This window comes from Meriones unguiculatus, chromosome 4, assembly GCF_030254825.1.
Source record: "Meriones unguiculatus strain TT.TT164.6M chromosome 4, Bangor_MerUng_6.1, whole genome shotgun sequence".
NCBI lineage: Eukaryota > Metazoa > Chordata > Mammalia > Rodentia > Muridae > Meriones > Meriones unguiculatus.
In genome coordinates, this window is record NC_083352.1 from 45,024,670 (window position 1) to 45,043,199 (window position 18,530).

At 37.5% G+C, this 18,530-nt stretch overlaps 1 protein-coding gene across 1 annotated transcript in view; it reads right to left on the reverse strand.

Moving 5' to 3' along the window:
• Nucleotides 1–214: 214 nt before the first annotated feature.
• Neil3 (nei like DNA glycosylase 3) overlaps nt 215–18,530 on the reverse strand; it is a 52,658-nt gene continuing 34,342 nt past the window's right edge. The window contains exons 6-10 of the mRNA XM_021664158.2: nt 16,942–17,108; nt 11,470–11,639; nt 9,620–10,040; nt 2,411–2,585; nt 215–730 (exon numbers count right to left, since the gene is read on the reverse strand). Of these exons, the coding sequence (XP_021519833.1) occupies nt 548–730; nt 2,411–2,585; nt 9,620–10,040; nt 11,470–11,639; nt 16,942–17,108 (1,116 nt within the window). The 3' untranslated portion in view covers nt 215–547. The remainder of the gene's footprint in view (nt 731–2,410; nt 2,586–9,619; nt 10,041–11,469; nt 11,640–16,941; nt 17,109–18,530) is intronic.

Here is an 18,530-nt window from a genome sequence, read left to right on the forward strand (position 1 = left end):
GAATGTCATCTAATGCTATGCATTTAATCACATGTTGTCCACAGTGGGGTGTCTGAGGAAGGGTTCCTAACAAAATGAATGTCATCTAATGCTATGCATAACATAGTCTCCTACCAACAGATTACTGTAACCAAAGAACTCACAAGAGATCAAAAACAGACTAACAACACTTTATTGCCATTATTATTAAATATATTGAATATGCATTTGAAAGTGAATGTGCTATTAACTTCTACATTTCTGCATGGGCAATTTAATGGTAGAATAGAAAAAGGGTTGCTGCCCATTTAAAAAAATACATTGACCCTTCTCTGAAAGGACTTTTCTACAAACGTGCAAAAATACCTGTTTCCCTTGGTGAAACAGGGTTCACTATTACAAGAGAAAATGAGAAGGTGACACATTTAAACAAAGAATACTTCTCAAATACTACACTATCTTAATTTATATGGACCACAGGTATTCTACAAGCTTTCTACTAAATAAAGAGGACTGAACATTGTGAGTTTGTTGAGTTTGCTTGACATTTGTTTAAAAAGAGAAAATATTAGCGTCCTGGAATAATTTCCATTCCTGGTCTACTTTCTGCCCACTGGAAGAAATTACACTGCTTTTCTTTCTCAAAAGGACATACAAAAAATTTCTTCCCATTATTAGGTCCAATCTTCAGCACGGTTCTCATAATGGAGCGCTTGCCATGTCTGCAGAATGGGAAGGACAAGTCGGCCCACTAAGGGAGAAAGAAGAGGCGTTATAAAGAATACATGATGTGACAGCGCTGAACAGGCAGGACTAGACTCATTTGATGTGATACTGATTGGTGACTATCAATTTGGCATTGTGAAACAGAAACTATTAGTTGCTGCACTTTGAAAGAGTCAAAGAAGCCTTTTATTTGCAATTTGTTTGAATCACATCATAAATTGCCCAAATTCCAAGCTTCACTTCATCTAAAGGCATATAAATTTCCTTCCTTTATCCAGAGTAACTGAAAACTACCAGAGCCTTGGTATTAAGCTGTCACCAGTGTCCCATCTATATGTCTGTTTTAGGTAAAATATTATCAAATATTTGTTTTAACTGTAACACTAAATTCTAGTAGTCTACTAGACAAAAGAAGATCCCAGCAGGTAGTTGCACAGACTAAATTAGGCAAATGCCAGTCTTCTTTTAGTATTTGGTCTCAAGACAGGAATTAAGGGAGCTGTGGTAGTATTAGAAATATAAAATTACTAATATTTTTCCACTATTTAAAATAGTTTTTAAGAAAATCTGTGAATCTAGTATGAAATAAGTTTATCTTAAGTGTAGGACCAAAAGTCCTCAAATTTCATGTGGGAATGTCTTTAAGAAGGTTTACACACTGGGAAGAGTAACATTTTATTTCTCAATAAGACAAATCATCAATGTTGAGGCCTCAGCACTGAATCAGAACAATATTTACCTTTTTCTATTGGATGCTGTAATAAATGTAATTAGGGAAAATGTGTGTCCTTAAACATTGAAATAATACCTAGCGTGATGAGAATATGGCATGCTAAGGAAAACAAGGAGAATGACTGAAGGGAGCTACATTCCTGTCTCTATACCAGATGTAAAGAAGCATCGTGGCTGGATTACCATAGGCTGTTCTTCCCACCTCTTCCCTCAGCCAAGTTACACTCACAGTTGAATTCACTGAGGTTACTGCAAATGCACGTCACTCATTGGCAAATACACTGAGTTTTCTCATGTACTCTATCTAATGCTTAAGTCATGGGTTTTAAAGAGTTCTTACTTAGTATTTCTTAGCCCTTAAGGCCTTTTTTTTCTCCTTCCTTCATTCCTTCCTTTGTTCCTTCCTACCTTCCATTTCTCCTTCCTTCCTTCCTTCCTTCCTTCCTTCCTTCCTTCCTTCCTTCCTTCTTTCCTCTCTCGCTCACTTCCTCCCTCCCTTGCTATAGAGTCTGACCATCCAGGCTGGTCTGGAATTCATTGTATCAGTCTGGTCTCAAACTCCAGATCTTCTTGCCCAGGACTTGGAATAGAGATGCGAGTCACTACATTTTCCCTCAATTCTTCCCTATCTATCACTATGAACAGCAGCAACATTGTTATACTTGTGATTACAAATATGCTCTTTATGACCCAATAGCTATTCTGTCATTAATATTATTTGCTGAACCCCTTCACATTGGAAGTTATTTAACACCCATGCTTTACACTGAATATTAATATAGCCATTTAAAATGGAAAGGCAAATCCAGGCGTACTGGTATGTAATTGTCATCCTAGTACTTGAGAAGAGGATTCTATCTCAAACAAACAGACATACAAATAAATAACTGTGAAAGCAAAACTGATTATTTGCCACACTACAATAACCAGAATTCACTTGAACTACAGTAAGCATGGGGGATTTTATACATACTTCAAAAAATCCACACCGTGCTTCTCTGGGGAGAGGACAGGCATAAAACTGCCTCCACTTGTTTTCTCCATCTTTCCGCACAACTCGGAGAACACAAAGGCGGTTGTGCTTCTTACACCGAGGAACACCGGCATTTACAGAGTGAGTATCATGTGTTGTCTTGGCTTGGGGTTCACTGTAACAACAGGGAGCACAATAATGGTAGGATAGCAGCACGGAAAAGGTCACTCATGCCACTCTGCCTCATCCATTTAGTGTTACACCTACAGGAAGCCATTATAGGTTATTAAATTCTGAATTTTTTGATTCCTTGGGTAATCCTAATTGATTTCTAAACTATGTGTCAAAGGCATAAACCTTACATTTCTGAATAAAAACAGCTGAATTTGTAAGTAGTATATCAGGTTTTCTTAAGTTTTCACTTCTGATATTCATTTCTTCCCTTACCATGTATTGTAGTATATTCACTTTTATTTCCTCTAAGGTATTCTCAAGTCTACTTGGACGCCATCTCACAAAGCAAGCAGGGTAACAATCATCGCTAATTATTTTCTCATCTGTGGAAACTCTCATCAGTGCCCTGAGGAGGCCATCTTTTGACAATCTATTGTCCATTTAAAGACAATTTTCTATGCCTTCCTTTGATCAAAATTACTATTTTCATCATTATAACATTCTAGTAAGAAACAGGCTGCTTGGAAGAGAAGAAATGTACATTTTATGAAGCTTAGCAGGTGGGTTTCCTCTGTGTACAATTAACAGGAGTGTTTGAAGGTCGTCTCTGCACACAGTGAAGAGAGCCCAGGAGCTGATCCTGTCCTTCAGCTGTATATGCAGTTTCATTATAATTTTTAATTTTCTATATCTTGTATGTTTTAAATAATACGTGTAGACGGACCAACCGGTTCAGAAGAAAAGCATTCACAGCAATGAAAGAAAAGGGACAGGAACTTATCTCAGTTGTAGATGATGCACTTAGCATGTGCAAAGTGGGTTTGATTCCCAGCACCAAAACAAAACAAATGCAACAACAAAACAAGGCCTGAACCTCTCCATCAAGTCCCTATGTGTAATTCTCTTAATATACAAAAGTTCTGTTTTCACATTGGGGGAGATTTCAAAAAATAACAACAATAGCAATTTTCTTAACTACCTCGTGGTCAGGAATTTTTCCTGAATATTTTCCTTTTCTCCTGGCTTCCAAGATTTGCAACATTTGTTTCAATAATTATTCTCATAAAGATGCAGCATATCTAATTGGAATGTTCAGAGGATATACTCATTCACTTGTGAGGAAACTAATTTATATGTATGAAAGATAAGATTAAATACATTACTTTAAAAGTCTGCTGCCATAGACCTTAGGGAATCTAATACAGTTTTGAAAGCTTCCATTTGTAATATTGGAGTAGCTAGTGGGATTGCTGTTGGGATCAGCAAGCAGGCATTTCTACAGGCAGCCCCTGGGGCCTGACATACCAGGTAACAGGCATTTGGAAAGACACCCAGACCACCTGCTGACCACCTGGAATCACCTGCCATGCTCTGGACCACCCTATAAAAGAACTGGGGCCCCTCCCCTTACGCTTCTTCTTCTCTCTCTCCTTCCTTCTCTCTCTCTCTGTCTGTCTCTCTCTCTCCCTCTCTCTGTCTCTCTCTATATATCTACCTCCCTCTCTGTAACCTCTACATCTTTCTACAATTCCTAACAATTGCTATGGACAGTATTTTCATTAAATATTTCACCAGTAACTATTTTGTTGTTTCTCTCTTCAGAGTGGTCGGTAAGTGATCGTAAATCTTAGAGTGATGGGTCACACCAAATCAGGAATAGGAAATCTGGAAGGCAATGGCCAGGCTTTTGTTTTCCACAACCTCCCTTCCACCAGTGATCTGCAGATTCAAAACTGTAACTGTAAGACAAGCTAAGTATCCAGGTGACAACAGAGAAGTCAAGAGATTTGAAAATAGAAATGGTGTCCTAAACAATATAAAGCAAAATTCAAGGGAGAAACAAAATGAAGCTAAGTGTAGTAGTAGAAATGAATGAAAAGATGCATATTAAAGTGTGCAAACATAAATACACTGTTTTATATATACTTTTGATGGCCCTGGTGCTTCAGGCCTGTAATCCCAGCATCGAGAAGAATGAGACAAGAGATCTGTCTTTTCAAACGCAGCCTGGTAAGCCTGGAAAGAGCCTGTCTTAAATACAAAAGGAAGGGCTAGGAATCGAGTTCCACAGGCTTTGAGAGGAGCCTGGGATTAAAATACCAAAAAGAGAGCAACAACAACAGCAGCAAAAAAACTGAAACAATGTTACACGATGTTTGAAGTGTTAAACTTGGTAGCTTTTAGTTCAACATTTCTCAGTTCACTTGCCTTATATTTTATCCCAAAATTTCACAGACCTAAGGAGAGATTTAGTCTTTACTATTGTAGCTTTTCTGAGGAACAAAGGTGGGGGTGGGGGGAGACTCAAGAGGAGAGGCTCCAATGCCTTGCCTCTTCTTCATTTTGTCTTCCTTTAGGTGTCTTCCCTGGCATAAAGGTGAAGACAAAACTGTCTATATGTTGTCCAATCCTTGGTACCTACATTGGTACCTACATTGTGTTCCACTAACTAGAAACATTATTATCACCCAGGGGCTCCTCAGACTCACTGAACTACCCAGCCCTTCCTCCAAATCACTTTGGAATCAGCATCTGCTTGCTAACAAGATTCCCAGGTGATTCATATGCACATTGAGCAGTGAAGGGCTGAGTTAATGTAACCAAGAGTGCCACCTGTGATCACATTAGCTCTAAATATGCATAAGCTACCCTCAATTTTACCATAGAAAACATTATCCCGGCTAATGAAATGTTCTGCTTCATCGAGGATACCTTGGTTCCTCTTTGTTTCAATTACTATTTACAAACTTTCTAAAATGTAGCAGAGCATTTTCCTAGGTAAATTTAGGATTAAAAAAAAAAAAAAAAAACAGTTGAACTAGTTTGGTGAATTAGGCTCATCATTTGAATATTGGTTTATAAATGGCATAGTAATAAAGTAGACCAGGATTTGGCAAAACCATTTCAGACAACACATATTTTAAGCTTGTGAGTCTTTATGGCAACTACTCAATTCTGTTGTTTTTAATACAAAAATAACTAGACAAATGGAAATGAAACATTACACAGGTGTTAGGCTAGATCTGGCCTTGTTGGCTGTAGTTTTCTGCAGTAGACATCATTGGAATCAAGGACAAAGACTCAGGCATAACAAGTTCTCAATAAATAGTAAAATGATAAAATTGCTGTCTGGAACGTGCAAAACACATCTTTAGCGCCTTAAAAATAAATACATTAACAATAAAAAAATCAGATATTGATTCAAAACTATCTTTGTTATGACAAACTGCTCTATTATCAATAACTAATTAATTCATAAGTTATTGATTTTATATAACATAAATATACAACTTATTTTGGATTTTATATAACTTATATTGGAACTAGTTACTGACTGAATCGGTCCAACTAAATGTGTATCAGACCATCCAACATTATTTCAAAGATTAAAGTAAGCCGAAATTTAATAAGTGAGGCACTGAGAACTCCAAAGGTGAAGCAGCACAAGGGTATGGACTTGGAGACAGACTGACGAAGCAGACATGGGAAAATGGGAATGATTTCCGAGGTGTCCTTTTACTGTTCCCGTGACCCTCTGCATGGTACTCTAGCTAGAACACATGGCTTCTTTGAAAATGTACCACGTTTCTTCTGTGTTTACAGTAATTAGATCAAAGATTTTAAACTCGTTTTAGAAGCTATTGTTAACTGCTTAAAAATTGGTTCAATTATCTAATTTATCATCTGGTAAGTGAATAACATTCAAGTATATTTAGAGACCAATCCAAAAATAAGCCTTGTCAACGTAGCCTGCAACAGCATAGCAAAGAGATCACTAATTAAGGGAACAAAAGTCAAATTAATTACCCTATGATTACTAAAGAAAATAAACTGGCTATAAATTCTGAGTGGACCACCTGTTTTAACAGTGTTTTGTGGTGAACTTCTGGTAAGCATCTTGTCCAGGAGATGAACACTCTAGCTGCCAGACAAGGAGAAAAAAATGAAATAAATGACAGTAATTTGCAATTTATTCCTTGTAAAGTAGCTGGGTGCAGAAGGGCTGCTGGGTGAATTCATTTCATCACTTGACATTTATTCTGCTACTTGATCTTGATTGATTGTGGAGTTTCATCCCGATGCTCTTCTATTCAACACACACACACAGCTGTAACATTTCTAAGCAATGCTGTGCACTGTGATTAATCATATGATTCTACTGTTAATGGCTTATGAAGAAATCATTTAAATTTAAGGTTACATTAACGATTCTTTAAATTCTTAATTCATTAGTTAAATTATTTTTTTTAATAGCATGAAAGAAATAAAAATATGCCAGATATTTCATCTGGGTAACTTTAAAACAAGTACTTCTACTTCCTTCCAGTCATGCCGGTGAAGAGAAACATGATTAAAAGCAATTTTCTTCCACAGGACGGCCTCCCAACTCAGACTGTAGCTCTTCCTGATTTTTATTTTGAGGCACTAGTAAGAACTAGAGTGAAAAGATGTATTTATCTAGTCAGTTAAAAGTTCAGGCCGCCATAGCTTAGTTCAAATATATCACAAGCTGCAGTTATACCAGTAGTGTTAGATGATTATGAACAAAATATTAAAAAAAAATTCAGTTAAGGGTCAAATCATCAGGATTAACTCATGATAGAAGATTTAAAGGCAGGATAAGATGTTGTAAATAAATGCACATACTGGGCAAAAAACTGTCTGAGAATTGTTATGAAGCAAGCTTTAAGGATTCCCAGAGTGTGGATTACACCAATTGCCTGCAAATTTCATGATTTCCTTGTTTTTAATTGCTGAGTAGTATTCCACTGTGTAAATGTACCATAATTTCTGTATCCATTCCTTCCTTGGTTGAGGGACATCTGGGTTGTTTTCATGTTCTGGCTATTACGAGTAATGCTGCTACAAACATGGTTGAGCAAATGTCCTTGTTGTGTACTTGAGCATATTTTGGATATATGCCTAGGAGTGGTATAGCTGGATCTTGAGGTAGCACTATTCCTATATTTCTGAGAAAGTCCCAGATCGATTTCCACAGTGGTTGTACAAGTTTACATTCCTACCAACAATGGAGGAGGGCTCCCCTTTCTCTACATCCTCTCCAGCATGTGTTGTCACTTGAGTTTTTGATCTTAGCCATTCTGATGGGTGTAAGGTGAAATCTCAGGGTCATTTTGATTTGTGCAGATGAGACCTGATAGGCTAGGGTCAGATAGAAGGGGAGGAGGCTCTCCCCTATCAGTGCACTAGGGAAGGAGCATAAGGGGAGAAGAAGGAGGGAGGGTGGGACTGGGAGATGAGGGATGGGGCTACAGCCAGGATACAAAGTTAATAAATTGTAGTAAATAATAAATCAATTTTAAAAAGTTCACAACAGATGGTCCCTCATCCCACTGTTCAGTGGAGAAATCTCTTCATCAATAAAGCATAGATAAGGAACATCTATTAATCCAAATTCCCCTAAAAGTACTTCAGGTTCCATGGTAACTGTCTTCCTTTGGTAAGAAAAGACATCATTCATTTTATTTACTCTTCATTTAAAATGCAGTGAGATGGCTCAGTGGGCAAAGGGTGTCAGCCAGCAAGTGTGATTACCTGAGCGCAGCACCTGGAACCTACACAGGGGAGCTGAGGAGAGACTTCCGTAGACTGTCTTATGACCTCTGCGTGCCACCCTACCCCACACATGCATACCTCTAAAACAATAAATTCTACATGTGAGTGTAGCAAATGATTTGCAGTGAAGGCATTTGCAAAAACCACTTGTGGCGAGACGTCTTTTTCTGATGGATGCTTACTGGGCTGCGACAGGGAGCCTAGGTAAGGAGAGGGAATGAGGCCAGTAAGGGTGATCAGCAGAGACTGGCTGCCATACTCCTGAAGCAAAGGGGGATGCCCCACTTCTTACAGCTCAGCTAACAATTGGGGATCTTACCCTGGCCAGGTAGCTGATGGCAGTTTCATGAAACACATCTGGCATGTATAGTACTTAAAAGGAGTTGTAATCTCTCTTATCAATAAAATTAACATGGATGTTCTTTGAGAAAATTTGGTTAAAATAGAAGAAGGAAAATTCCACATCACCAAAGATACAGCCAGCTTTCTGACTTTCTGTAACAGAAATGCAACAAAGGGTCTCGGGTTTCGCTTTTTTAAAATAGAAGATGCACACTAAACTTTTGTAGATAATGGTTTCCCTCAGAACTTTGCTTTTCTAGGAAGAAATGCAGATGTGCCACTCACAATGCTTTGACTTTTCCGTGGTATAAAAGAAACTGGTACATAGTAAAAGCCAGGGCTCAAAATTTTGGTCTTTACTCAAGCTAGTGGCACACACGCTAATGATTTCTTTCAATTATTAACAAACTTTAACTCCCAGAAAGGCACATGACATGAAGGAGAAAACTGGGACCCTACAGTGCCATGTTTTGCTAGACTGATGTTAAGAAGACTAAGTGAAGATAATGAATTTTCAACTTATGACAGGCTTATTGGGCTATGACTACCTTGGAAATCAAGAAATATCTGTATATAAGATATCAGCAGATAACTGGTATGACTATGGGTGCTTTAAAGAGTTTTCTATATTTTCTGATATTTTCCAAATATATCATATTGAACATATGGTTGTATTCAGGAAAAGAAGAAAAAAAAAGCTTGTTGGAGATAAGGGAAAATATGTTCCATTTCTTTTCTGTGCTAACATTAATTAGCTAGAGAATGAAAAGCAAGCAAATTGTTATGATAATTTTTCAGGGCTTATGTTACTAAAAGCAATTTAACTTCCTTTGCAATGGATAAATTTTCCACCTGCTTTGAACCTGATGCAATACATTTGTATTGTCTGTATTGCTTTACAGATTGTAAAAATACTAAGGTGGGTGGTGATGGTGCAAGCCTTTAATATTAGTACTCAGGAGGCAGAGGCAGGTGGATCTCTGTGAATGACTTCCAGAGCAGTCAGGGATACACAGAGTAACCAGGTCTCGAAAAACCAAACAAGCAATAAAAACAAAAACAAAAACAAAACCTTTAATGCAAATACTCTAAAGACCAAAGTTAGAAATACCATACCTGTTAGAAAGTCCAGAGTTGTAACTCTTATGGTCTGTTGCCGAAGAATGAGCTGTTTTCAATTTTTTATGTGCTGAACTAAATAATTTAGACTGGGTACAAACTGTAGGTGATATGTTTGCCTTGTTGGATTGTTGAGTTATACAGTTTATTCCTTCTCTGGAGAGGTGCTGTGGATCACTGAAACACAGGTCTTTAGGAGGAAAGTTTTGAAATTCCCCACCTATTATCTGGTTTGGGCTTTCCTTTCTGGCCAAAGTACTGGATTTATTGCTGAAATCAGTCAAGACAAGGGTCATACTTCCAAATACAGTTTTCCTGTTGATCTTCAGTTCTGTATGTGTCTTCTCAAAATCATTACAAGGGTACTTCACTAAGCTGTTAGAGGCAGTGAAATTATTTTCATTCCTGAGCACTGAATCTGAAAAAAAGATAAGTAATTTTACAGTATTCCTAAAAATATAACATATACTGACTATTTGAAAGAGATTTGATTTTAAGTTTTAGTTCATTACAGTAAGCAAATAGGCACAGCCTCGAGGTGGTTGTGATGCTCACTTGGACACGAGATAGTGAGTCATCTTCAGCTTAGAAAATAAAACACCAACAACCTATAGGAACTGAAAGGTGGTGGTAACAACAATTTACATTTGCCTTTTGATGTTTAAATATCTAAAGATTAATCAGCTAGCAGTTCTGTTAATAGTAGGTGAAGCATTAAACAGTGGTAATTAAGAATGATACCCCACAAAGCCTCGGCTTGGCAGCTAGAGACTAATGTATGGACAAGAGTATCTCAATGACTGCAGGACCAAATGAAAAGTTTTCTTAACATTAGTAAAAAAGAAATAAGGACCCTTTATGCTGGTGAGACTAAAGGCTTCAACAAATATCCTAGAATTTTGGAATCAGCATCACAATATAATCGATATTATAGGTAAGACATGTCTTCATATACAAAAACTGAAAACAATAGTTAGTGAGACCCATAAAGGCATTACAGAATTCTGAAATAAATGTAGAAATCCAAGACTGATTTTCAGCAGCTTCTCTCTTGGGTGATACTAAAGGAGGTGCAGTCCCTGCGACTTAGCAAAGCTGTTGGAGGGGTGATTGCTGCCTCTCAGGCCCAGGGAACACAACACAATACAGCCCCTAATACAATGCAGGGGTCCTTAAGTCAAGAACGAACTTTCTCATCTCTAATTGGGGAAAGAAATAACACTCTGAGAACACAATGGAAGCTGCATCAGTGAGATGGCTCTTAATCACAGGTTTCCTCTGAGGTTTTACATTCTCTGAACGCATGAGGATTGTGAGCTGTAAAGAGTTATTTTGAAGGATTTCAATGAAATCAGTACAATTGTCTGGGTAAAGATTTTAATAACAAGGGGTAGGAAGGAGAAAGAAGAGAAAAAATTCAGCATTTTTCAATTCCACCTGCAAAGACATTCTTACAGAATTCCTCCCTTTCAATTTATGAAACACTTGGACTGAATAACAAACTAGAAAGTTGCTGAAATCTGCATAAAACAAAGCTTTATTGAATAATTCATTAGAAACAGTAGAGAACAGATGTGATCATCTCAGTGTTTGAGATACAAAGGCACATACTGTTTTAGGAAAAGCATGTTTTCCCTCTCTGCTTTTTTTTTTCCTTTCTTTTTTTTTTAATATTTTCAACAGACTATCAGCCTAGTTTACAAGAAAAGGCTGGCGATTCCTCTAAACATGAGACAGAAAGCACTTCATTTGGTTATGGACTATCAAGGTAGAGCACGATATCTACCTGCCTAGACAATAAATCCTCTTACAAGTTTTATGAACTCAAAACAAAATGTCATGCTTACCAACAGGCCTTGCGGTCAAGCAAGCATCACAGGCCTTAGCAGAGGGTTGGTTTATGAGAGTACAAACCACACAGGACCACTGCTCTTCAGATTTCTTAGCCACTGAGTCTGGAAGGCAATCCTCTCTCCTAGAAGTCCAGCTGATTGCAGCATTTCTTGCTGGCAGTTTGCTGTAAAATAATCTTCTAAATCAATCATACATAGACATGTTTTAATATATATATAAATCTTATTCTTACATGTTCTAGATATTTTAGAAACATTGATAATGCAATTCCATTTATTATTGTTTAAAAGTCACTGACTTGGAGAGGTGCATGGGAGGAGATGAAGGAGGGACAGTGAGACTGGGAGGGAATGAGGGAGGATGCTACAGCTGGGATACAAAGCAAATAAAATATAATTAATGTAAAAAAATAATTAAAAAAAGTCACTGACTTAGATAACTAAGTTTTACTGGTTGTTGCTAAATTCAGAAATAGTACCATGTTTAAAAAACAAAACAACAAAACAACCAAAAGCATTTGCTATAACCAGCAGGAAGCATTTTGCAAATATTTTAAATAGTATTTTCCAAAGCAAAGCTGAAATATTACTTATTCAATTAATTCAGAAAAAGAAAACGTTATTCTAAGGATAGAGCACTGAAAACAAAATGAAAAAGAAGACATGCATTTGAAAGAGAGCATGGATGAGTATATGGGAGGGCTTGGAGGGAAGAAAGGAAAGGGAGAGGTGAAGTAATTATAATATAATTACAAACATTTTTTTTAAATGGGGATAAAGGAGGAAATAAAATGAGAAAAGCTTTACCTGACTTCATGTTCCCAGAAAAGGAAATTCTAGAGATCCTAGACTTTTCAACAGTATTTCCTAAGCAATATACTGATTACTTAATCCATAATGATGAAGAAAGATATCCAAGTGTTAGTTCTCATGAAGCCTCTTTATGTCGACTAAGTCATCACTGTTACATATGTAGTTTTTAGGTTAAGGAACAGTAAGACCAAAGCTGATGTTTAGTGATGAATGAAAACCATGATTCTCTACCCACTGGTCATTACTAATTGACAAGTGTGCTTCTAGGGCTCTAATACACTTCCTGTCTCAGGACCCAGGCGGGTAGTGCTTCAGCAGTGCCACCAATTCCAAGTGTTAACCACGAGAAAAGCTCTTGCAGAATGCCCACACAGTACACATTGTTTTAAGAGCATAGCTTCTCTGACTCTCAAAGGTAGCCTTGCCTTCTGTAACACTTTCCCCTTTTTATGCAAACACACAAGCTCTTACATCCAGGCTTGTTTGGTAAAATAATGAATAGCACAAGGAAATCTAAAAGTTAAGATGCATCTCATTATGATCCCTTTATCTTTATCTTGATTTCTAACACAGTATCTCATGTGCATATGAAACTCTCAGCGTACAGAATTGTTCACCTGACCTAACTCCTGGGCACCACAACTTGCTCTGAAAGGCAGCAGGCTTTGTTGAACATGATGAACACAATTTAAATGACCTTCAGATTCCCAGTGTGCCTCAAGGCTTTATTATTGTCATCTTCTACTACACTAATCATGAAAGGAAGTATATAATTTTATCTGGAGGCTTCTGGATCTCTTTTGCTGTTGCTGCTCCATCTGTTAATCACACCAGTAATAAGTTCTCCCCAGTCTCTACAAGCACACACAGCAAGAATTCACATTCAATGTGCTGTAGTACACTGAAGAATGGCTTTCCAGGTCATAATGTGAGATAAAGGAAAATGTTGCTTTATGAAGAGTCTTCGCAGGTGAAATTGAGAATACTGACCTAAAGAGACCTGTCCTTATAAGGGGTGGAAAGGCAGACCTGATACACACAGAAACAAAGGTACTGTTAAAAAAGGCAACAACTATCATGACATAACCACATGTCAAAAATGCTGGCAACTAACAGAGGCTCAAAGAAGCAAAGATGGATCATCCCCTAGGACCTTCAGAAGGAAGAGAGACTTGTCAGCACTTTCTTTCAGATTGATGATATTACTCAGGCTTCTGGCATCCCAACTAGAAAGAATAAATTTCTCCTGCTTTACACTAAAAGCATGGTAATCTGTCATAAAACCCACATGACACTGGTACAGACAACATTCATGATCCCATAGTCTATAGCTCTGCCATTTTGTTTCAGTAGAAAGTATCAGCATTTTCTCAACAAAACAGAACTCTAGATGTCAACCTAACATGTGCTTACATCTTACATCCAGCCCTTCAACAAAATCCTAGGTTTAGCGTTCTAGAGCTTTGCATGTGCTTCTAACAGTATGAGGTGGAGAAGGCAGGTATGGTATGGAAGCAATGAGAGCAGCTTCCTGCCCGAGGCACATTGACAGCCCTGGTTAGCTGAGTTACCTGCACAGCTTCTAGTCCTTGAGGCTCTGGTTTCCTATAGCTTTTCTATTAAGTCTAAAGAATACCTCAATATTAATCTGACCTCTTTAGAGCATATTTTGTAGATGGCAATTGCAATCAAACTCTCTTCCCCAAAGAAGCTAATTGCATCAATACTAAGTGAGCACAGTGTTTCTTTCAGTCTTCCAAATGCCCTCAAGTTGTTCCAGCCCTTCAAATACCCCTGCAGGTGAGAATCATGGTAAGTTCTCATTAACCTACAACCTATCACAAGCGCTTTCTATTCTATATGGGGTTTTGAAGCTAGGGCTGTGTCCTTATATGAGAACAAATCACCTGAACACTCACCTTTGTAGGAGTCTCCAAATAAGATAGATGCTTTTTTCCTTATCTTTCTCCACATTCTGGTTTCCCTTCTCGGAAATTCCTCTTGTTTGTGATGAATCCCTACTTAAATCCACACTAGAAAATTGACCTTGTCCATCCTAGATACATTTGCTTCTGCCTCTGTAGCTCTCTTGCTAGTAAAACTGATATAGCCCTTCAGAGCGCCTCCACTTCTGTGCTTAACCATGCAGGTGCCCAGGGCCTACCTCAGAACTTGAGAGGTTTGAGGGGTTGTGATATTCTGCCTTGCATTCCCAGAGTCTAGCAGATTATAAGAGGTAAATAACACATCATAAAAATTATTTTTAAAAACCTGTTTAAGAAGCTGGGTGTGGTGGCACATACCTTTAATACCAGTACTCAGAGAAGCAGAGGCAGGCGAATCACTGTAAGTTCGAGAGCAGCCTTGTCTACAAAGCCGGTCCAGGACTACCAAGGCTATACAGAGAATCCCTGTTTCAAAAACCAAACCAAAACAAAAACCCACAACAAACAAACAAACCACCAAAAACCTTTATAAGACTGTAAGAGTCAGTTTCACCTAGTAGGGTAATATTCTTATACATAGGTTATGCTCACTATATATTAACAGTGAATAGAAAATTATATATGCCCTTAAAATGGGAGTTGTTTTTTTTTTTTTATTGTTGTTTTTTCCACAGAGACTGATACCCCAACTAAGTGTCATGCATGGAGAGGACCTAAAACTCCTGCTCAGTTGTAGCCCATAGACTCAATCTTCAAGTGGGTTCCCTAGTAAGGGGAGCAGGGAATGTCTCTGGCATGAACTCAGTGGCAGGCTCTCTGATCACTTCCCCCTGGGAGGGTGCAGCCTTGCCAGGCCACAGAGGAAGACAATGCAGCCAGTCCTGATGAGATCTGATAGGCTAGGGTCTGATAGAAGTGGAGGAGGACCTCCCCTATCAGTGGACTGGGGGAAAGGCATAAGGGGGAGAAGAGGAGGGAGAGTGGGATTGAGAGGAGAGGAGGGAGGGGGGTCACAGCTAGAATACAAAGTGAATAAATTGTAATAAATAATAATAATCAATAAAAATTGTAAAAAAGGGAGGTGACCACCAAAAATCAGAAACATCAGAAGGATTCATGACAGTTAATGGAGTTGATAGATTTTAATGTGTGGACAGCCATTTTGATTGTAGCTCTTGGGCTTCCCAGACTTTTTAAAGCTATGTTGAAATCCTCTCCTCTCCTCTCTCTTCCTCTTTCTCTCCCCCCTCGTTCTCTCTTGTCCCCCTACCGCTGCAAGTTCTCTAGCACCTAGGGATTGAATATTAGACTGAAGCCTTGCAAGGCAAGTGTGCTACCATCAAGCTGTAAGCTCAACTCTTGAAATAACTTTGTTAAAGTTAAAAAATATTAGTTAATATAAAAAGTGCTCAAATATTTAGCAGATATAGAGAATATATTTATCTTAAAAATAGGGCAAGTAGTATTGGTTTTTAAGCTTTAAAAATTATACATACATTTATCTTGCAGTGTGTGAATGGTTCTCCAAGGTCTTAAACTGAAATCCAGTATATAAAACAGGATTAGGGCGGGATGAAGGAGAGGGATTACATGCCCCATGACACTTCTAATATAGCAGGGCTCACAGGTAAACCTAAATCTCTTTCAGGAACCCAATGAGTCTTTAAAACCCCATTTCCAAACCCCTTGGAATTGACAAGTATCTTATTTATATGATTAAATATAATTTACTTCACTACTTAGAAGAAAGAGGAAAATGTTAACCTCATAAGCTGGAAAAAGTGATAGATTTCTAGACAAACATGGAACATTAGTCATTTATCCAGTAGGCAGATAAACCGAAGGTCTTCCATGCACTTGACAATGTGTTAAGTGCATGGAGTCACACAAACACATAACGGTATCGTGAAAAATAAAATCAGAACCCCCTACAACAAATCCAGTTAATTGTCTGATGATATTTTCTATCTCTGTGATAATAAAATAGGCTGACAGGAGAGGTATATAAAAAAACAGTTTAAAACAGGAAACCAGAGTATAGTTTCTACAGAAGTAGTATAGTGTTCTACAGAGTATAGTGTTCTACAGAAGTAGAACACTGTGGGAGAAATGGCAGGTAAATGTGGAAACAGTTATGAAAACATAAGTCGTGAGCCTGTGTTCTCCACAGAAACAAAGGCCCAGCCTCCTCCTCAGCTTCTATACAGCTGATCAGTACCTACTTTCTAGCTATTTCTAATTGAATCATTTTGTTTCCTCCCAACAAAAGCAATAGGTCATGGAAGCTCAGATCATTTCTTCATCTGTTCTCAGTGAGTGGAGCATTTTATGTTTCACCTAAAACTACCACGCAGGTAACCCTAATGGGTAGCATACTTACTACCACTTTTCTCAAAAATCTTCCTCACTCTACCCCTAATTTCTCAAAGCCAATAATTCTCATAATTGGTTTTGAGTTTTTTCTATCATCCTACAAATTAGACATATCATAATTCTTACTAACTTTAAAAACAAGCAGTTCCGGTTCTAGCTCTAGTGCATTGACTCTGGCCTGACAAATATTCTCAGGCATTCCTCTGTACTGTTGTTCATAGGTGTTTTCAGTCTCATTGTTCTATGCTAACTAAATGCTACCAGCAGCCTGGCAGTTCTGGTACATGCTCTGATTACTAGCTATCAGAGAGATAGTCCAAATCAGACATCTTACCATATTTGAGCATGTTGAGGGTTTTCTTTCTGACACTGAGGACAGAAATATGTCATCCTGCTGTTCTCCCCTAAGCGACACACAGTAATTTTGCAGTGACACTGACCACAGTTAGGACGCTTATAAACCTTATAGTGCTTAGAAATGGCAGATCCTTCTTTTTGGCACTAAAAAAAAAAAGGGGGGAAAATAAATAAAATTATGATGTTATGTTCTAGACTGTTACTATAGGAAACAAAGATATATTCTGGAAATCAAGTCATCTCTGAAAATGTCAAAAAATTATACATACTCTCATATAATAATTTTTCATCAAAGCAAAAGGTATTGACAAAATTCAGTAATGTCTATCAAATAAGGTTTGTATGAAATAATTGAGTCATTATGCTTTAACTTATTAGTATTCCAAACTGTTCCCAGCTTTATCCTCTTATCTAAATGATATATAAAAGTTCTGTATTTTAAAATGTCTTTTATGCTTTTAAGGCTTTCTTAATTAAACATAATTACATGGTTGTAAGAAAAGGGCTAGATTAGCTTCAAATCTGATTGCTTTTAGAACAAGGAAGCTGCTCACTCAGTTTCAACGGCCAAAAATACTTATTTTTAGGGGATAAAATTTAACGAGAGCATTTTCTTTGTTGGCCTGATAAAGGGCTTTTTTTTTTTTTTTTTTTTTTTTTTTAACTCTAGAGATTTGCTAGAAAAGAAAATAAAGCCTCAAATACATCCTAAGAGAGAATATGCTCTGTTTTGGTATAAGCTTCATTTCAAAGACATTTTATTTCTTCTGCTATAATTTTATTCTATATACATGTGTTTAAAGCACCTACAAAGATAATATTTTTGGTTTCCAACAGCAGTATGAAAAGGTAAAAACTCAGAAATATGACTATACATGGGTTGAAGCTACATAAACAACATATATTAATTTAAGCAAGGTAGTGAAACGCCCAATTTGATGTAGGCAGAATGGATTGTTTTCTATAGCCAATTTCCTCTGGAAGAATAAGTGGGCATGGGTCACTGTAAAATTGTCATTACTTCTGAAGGCAGCTAGGTACTGTAGGAAGTTCATTAAGTCTTTATCTCCTTAGATCAATTAATGAAGACCGTTATAATACCTTCATCTCTGAGCACGGTAAAAACATACATTTTGAATACAGAAAACAGATTGTGGTGGGAAAACAGGCTTAGTTATCCATCGTTTAAAAGATGAAGCACTTTTTACTGAGGCCTATATGAGCATTACACGGCTTGCTAATTAACATGTTAGTGAGTGCTTATGTCATCCATAGGACAGCTTTTATTGTACATGCAGAAACATAATCTCATACTGCAGATTTTTACAAACCTAAACATCATCTAAACAACCTAAACGACACATAACCAATGGTAGAACCTGAATGAACCCAAGTCTATTTATCCTTACAAAGTCTGTCTAAATGCTTTGTGTTTTCTATGTCTGAATACAACAGTAATTCAAGGCAAAATAACAACAAAGCTGTTATCAAACTTAGCATAACGATAACTAAATACATTCATAGTGAGGCAAGGTGAGACTGACTTATTGACCTAAAATTTTAAGA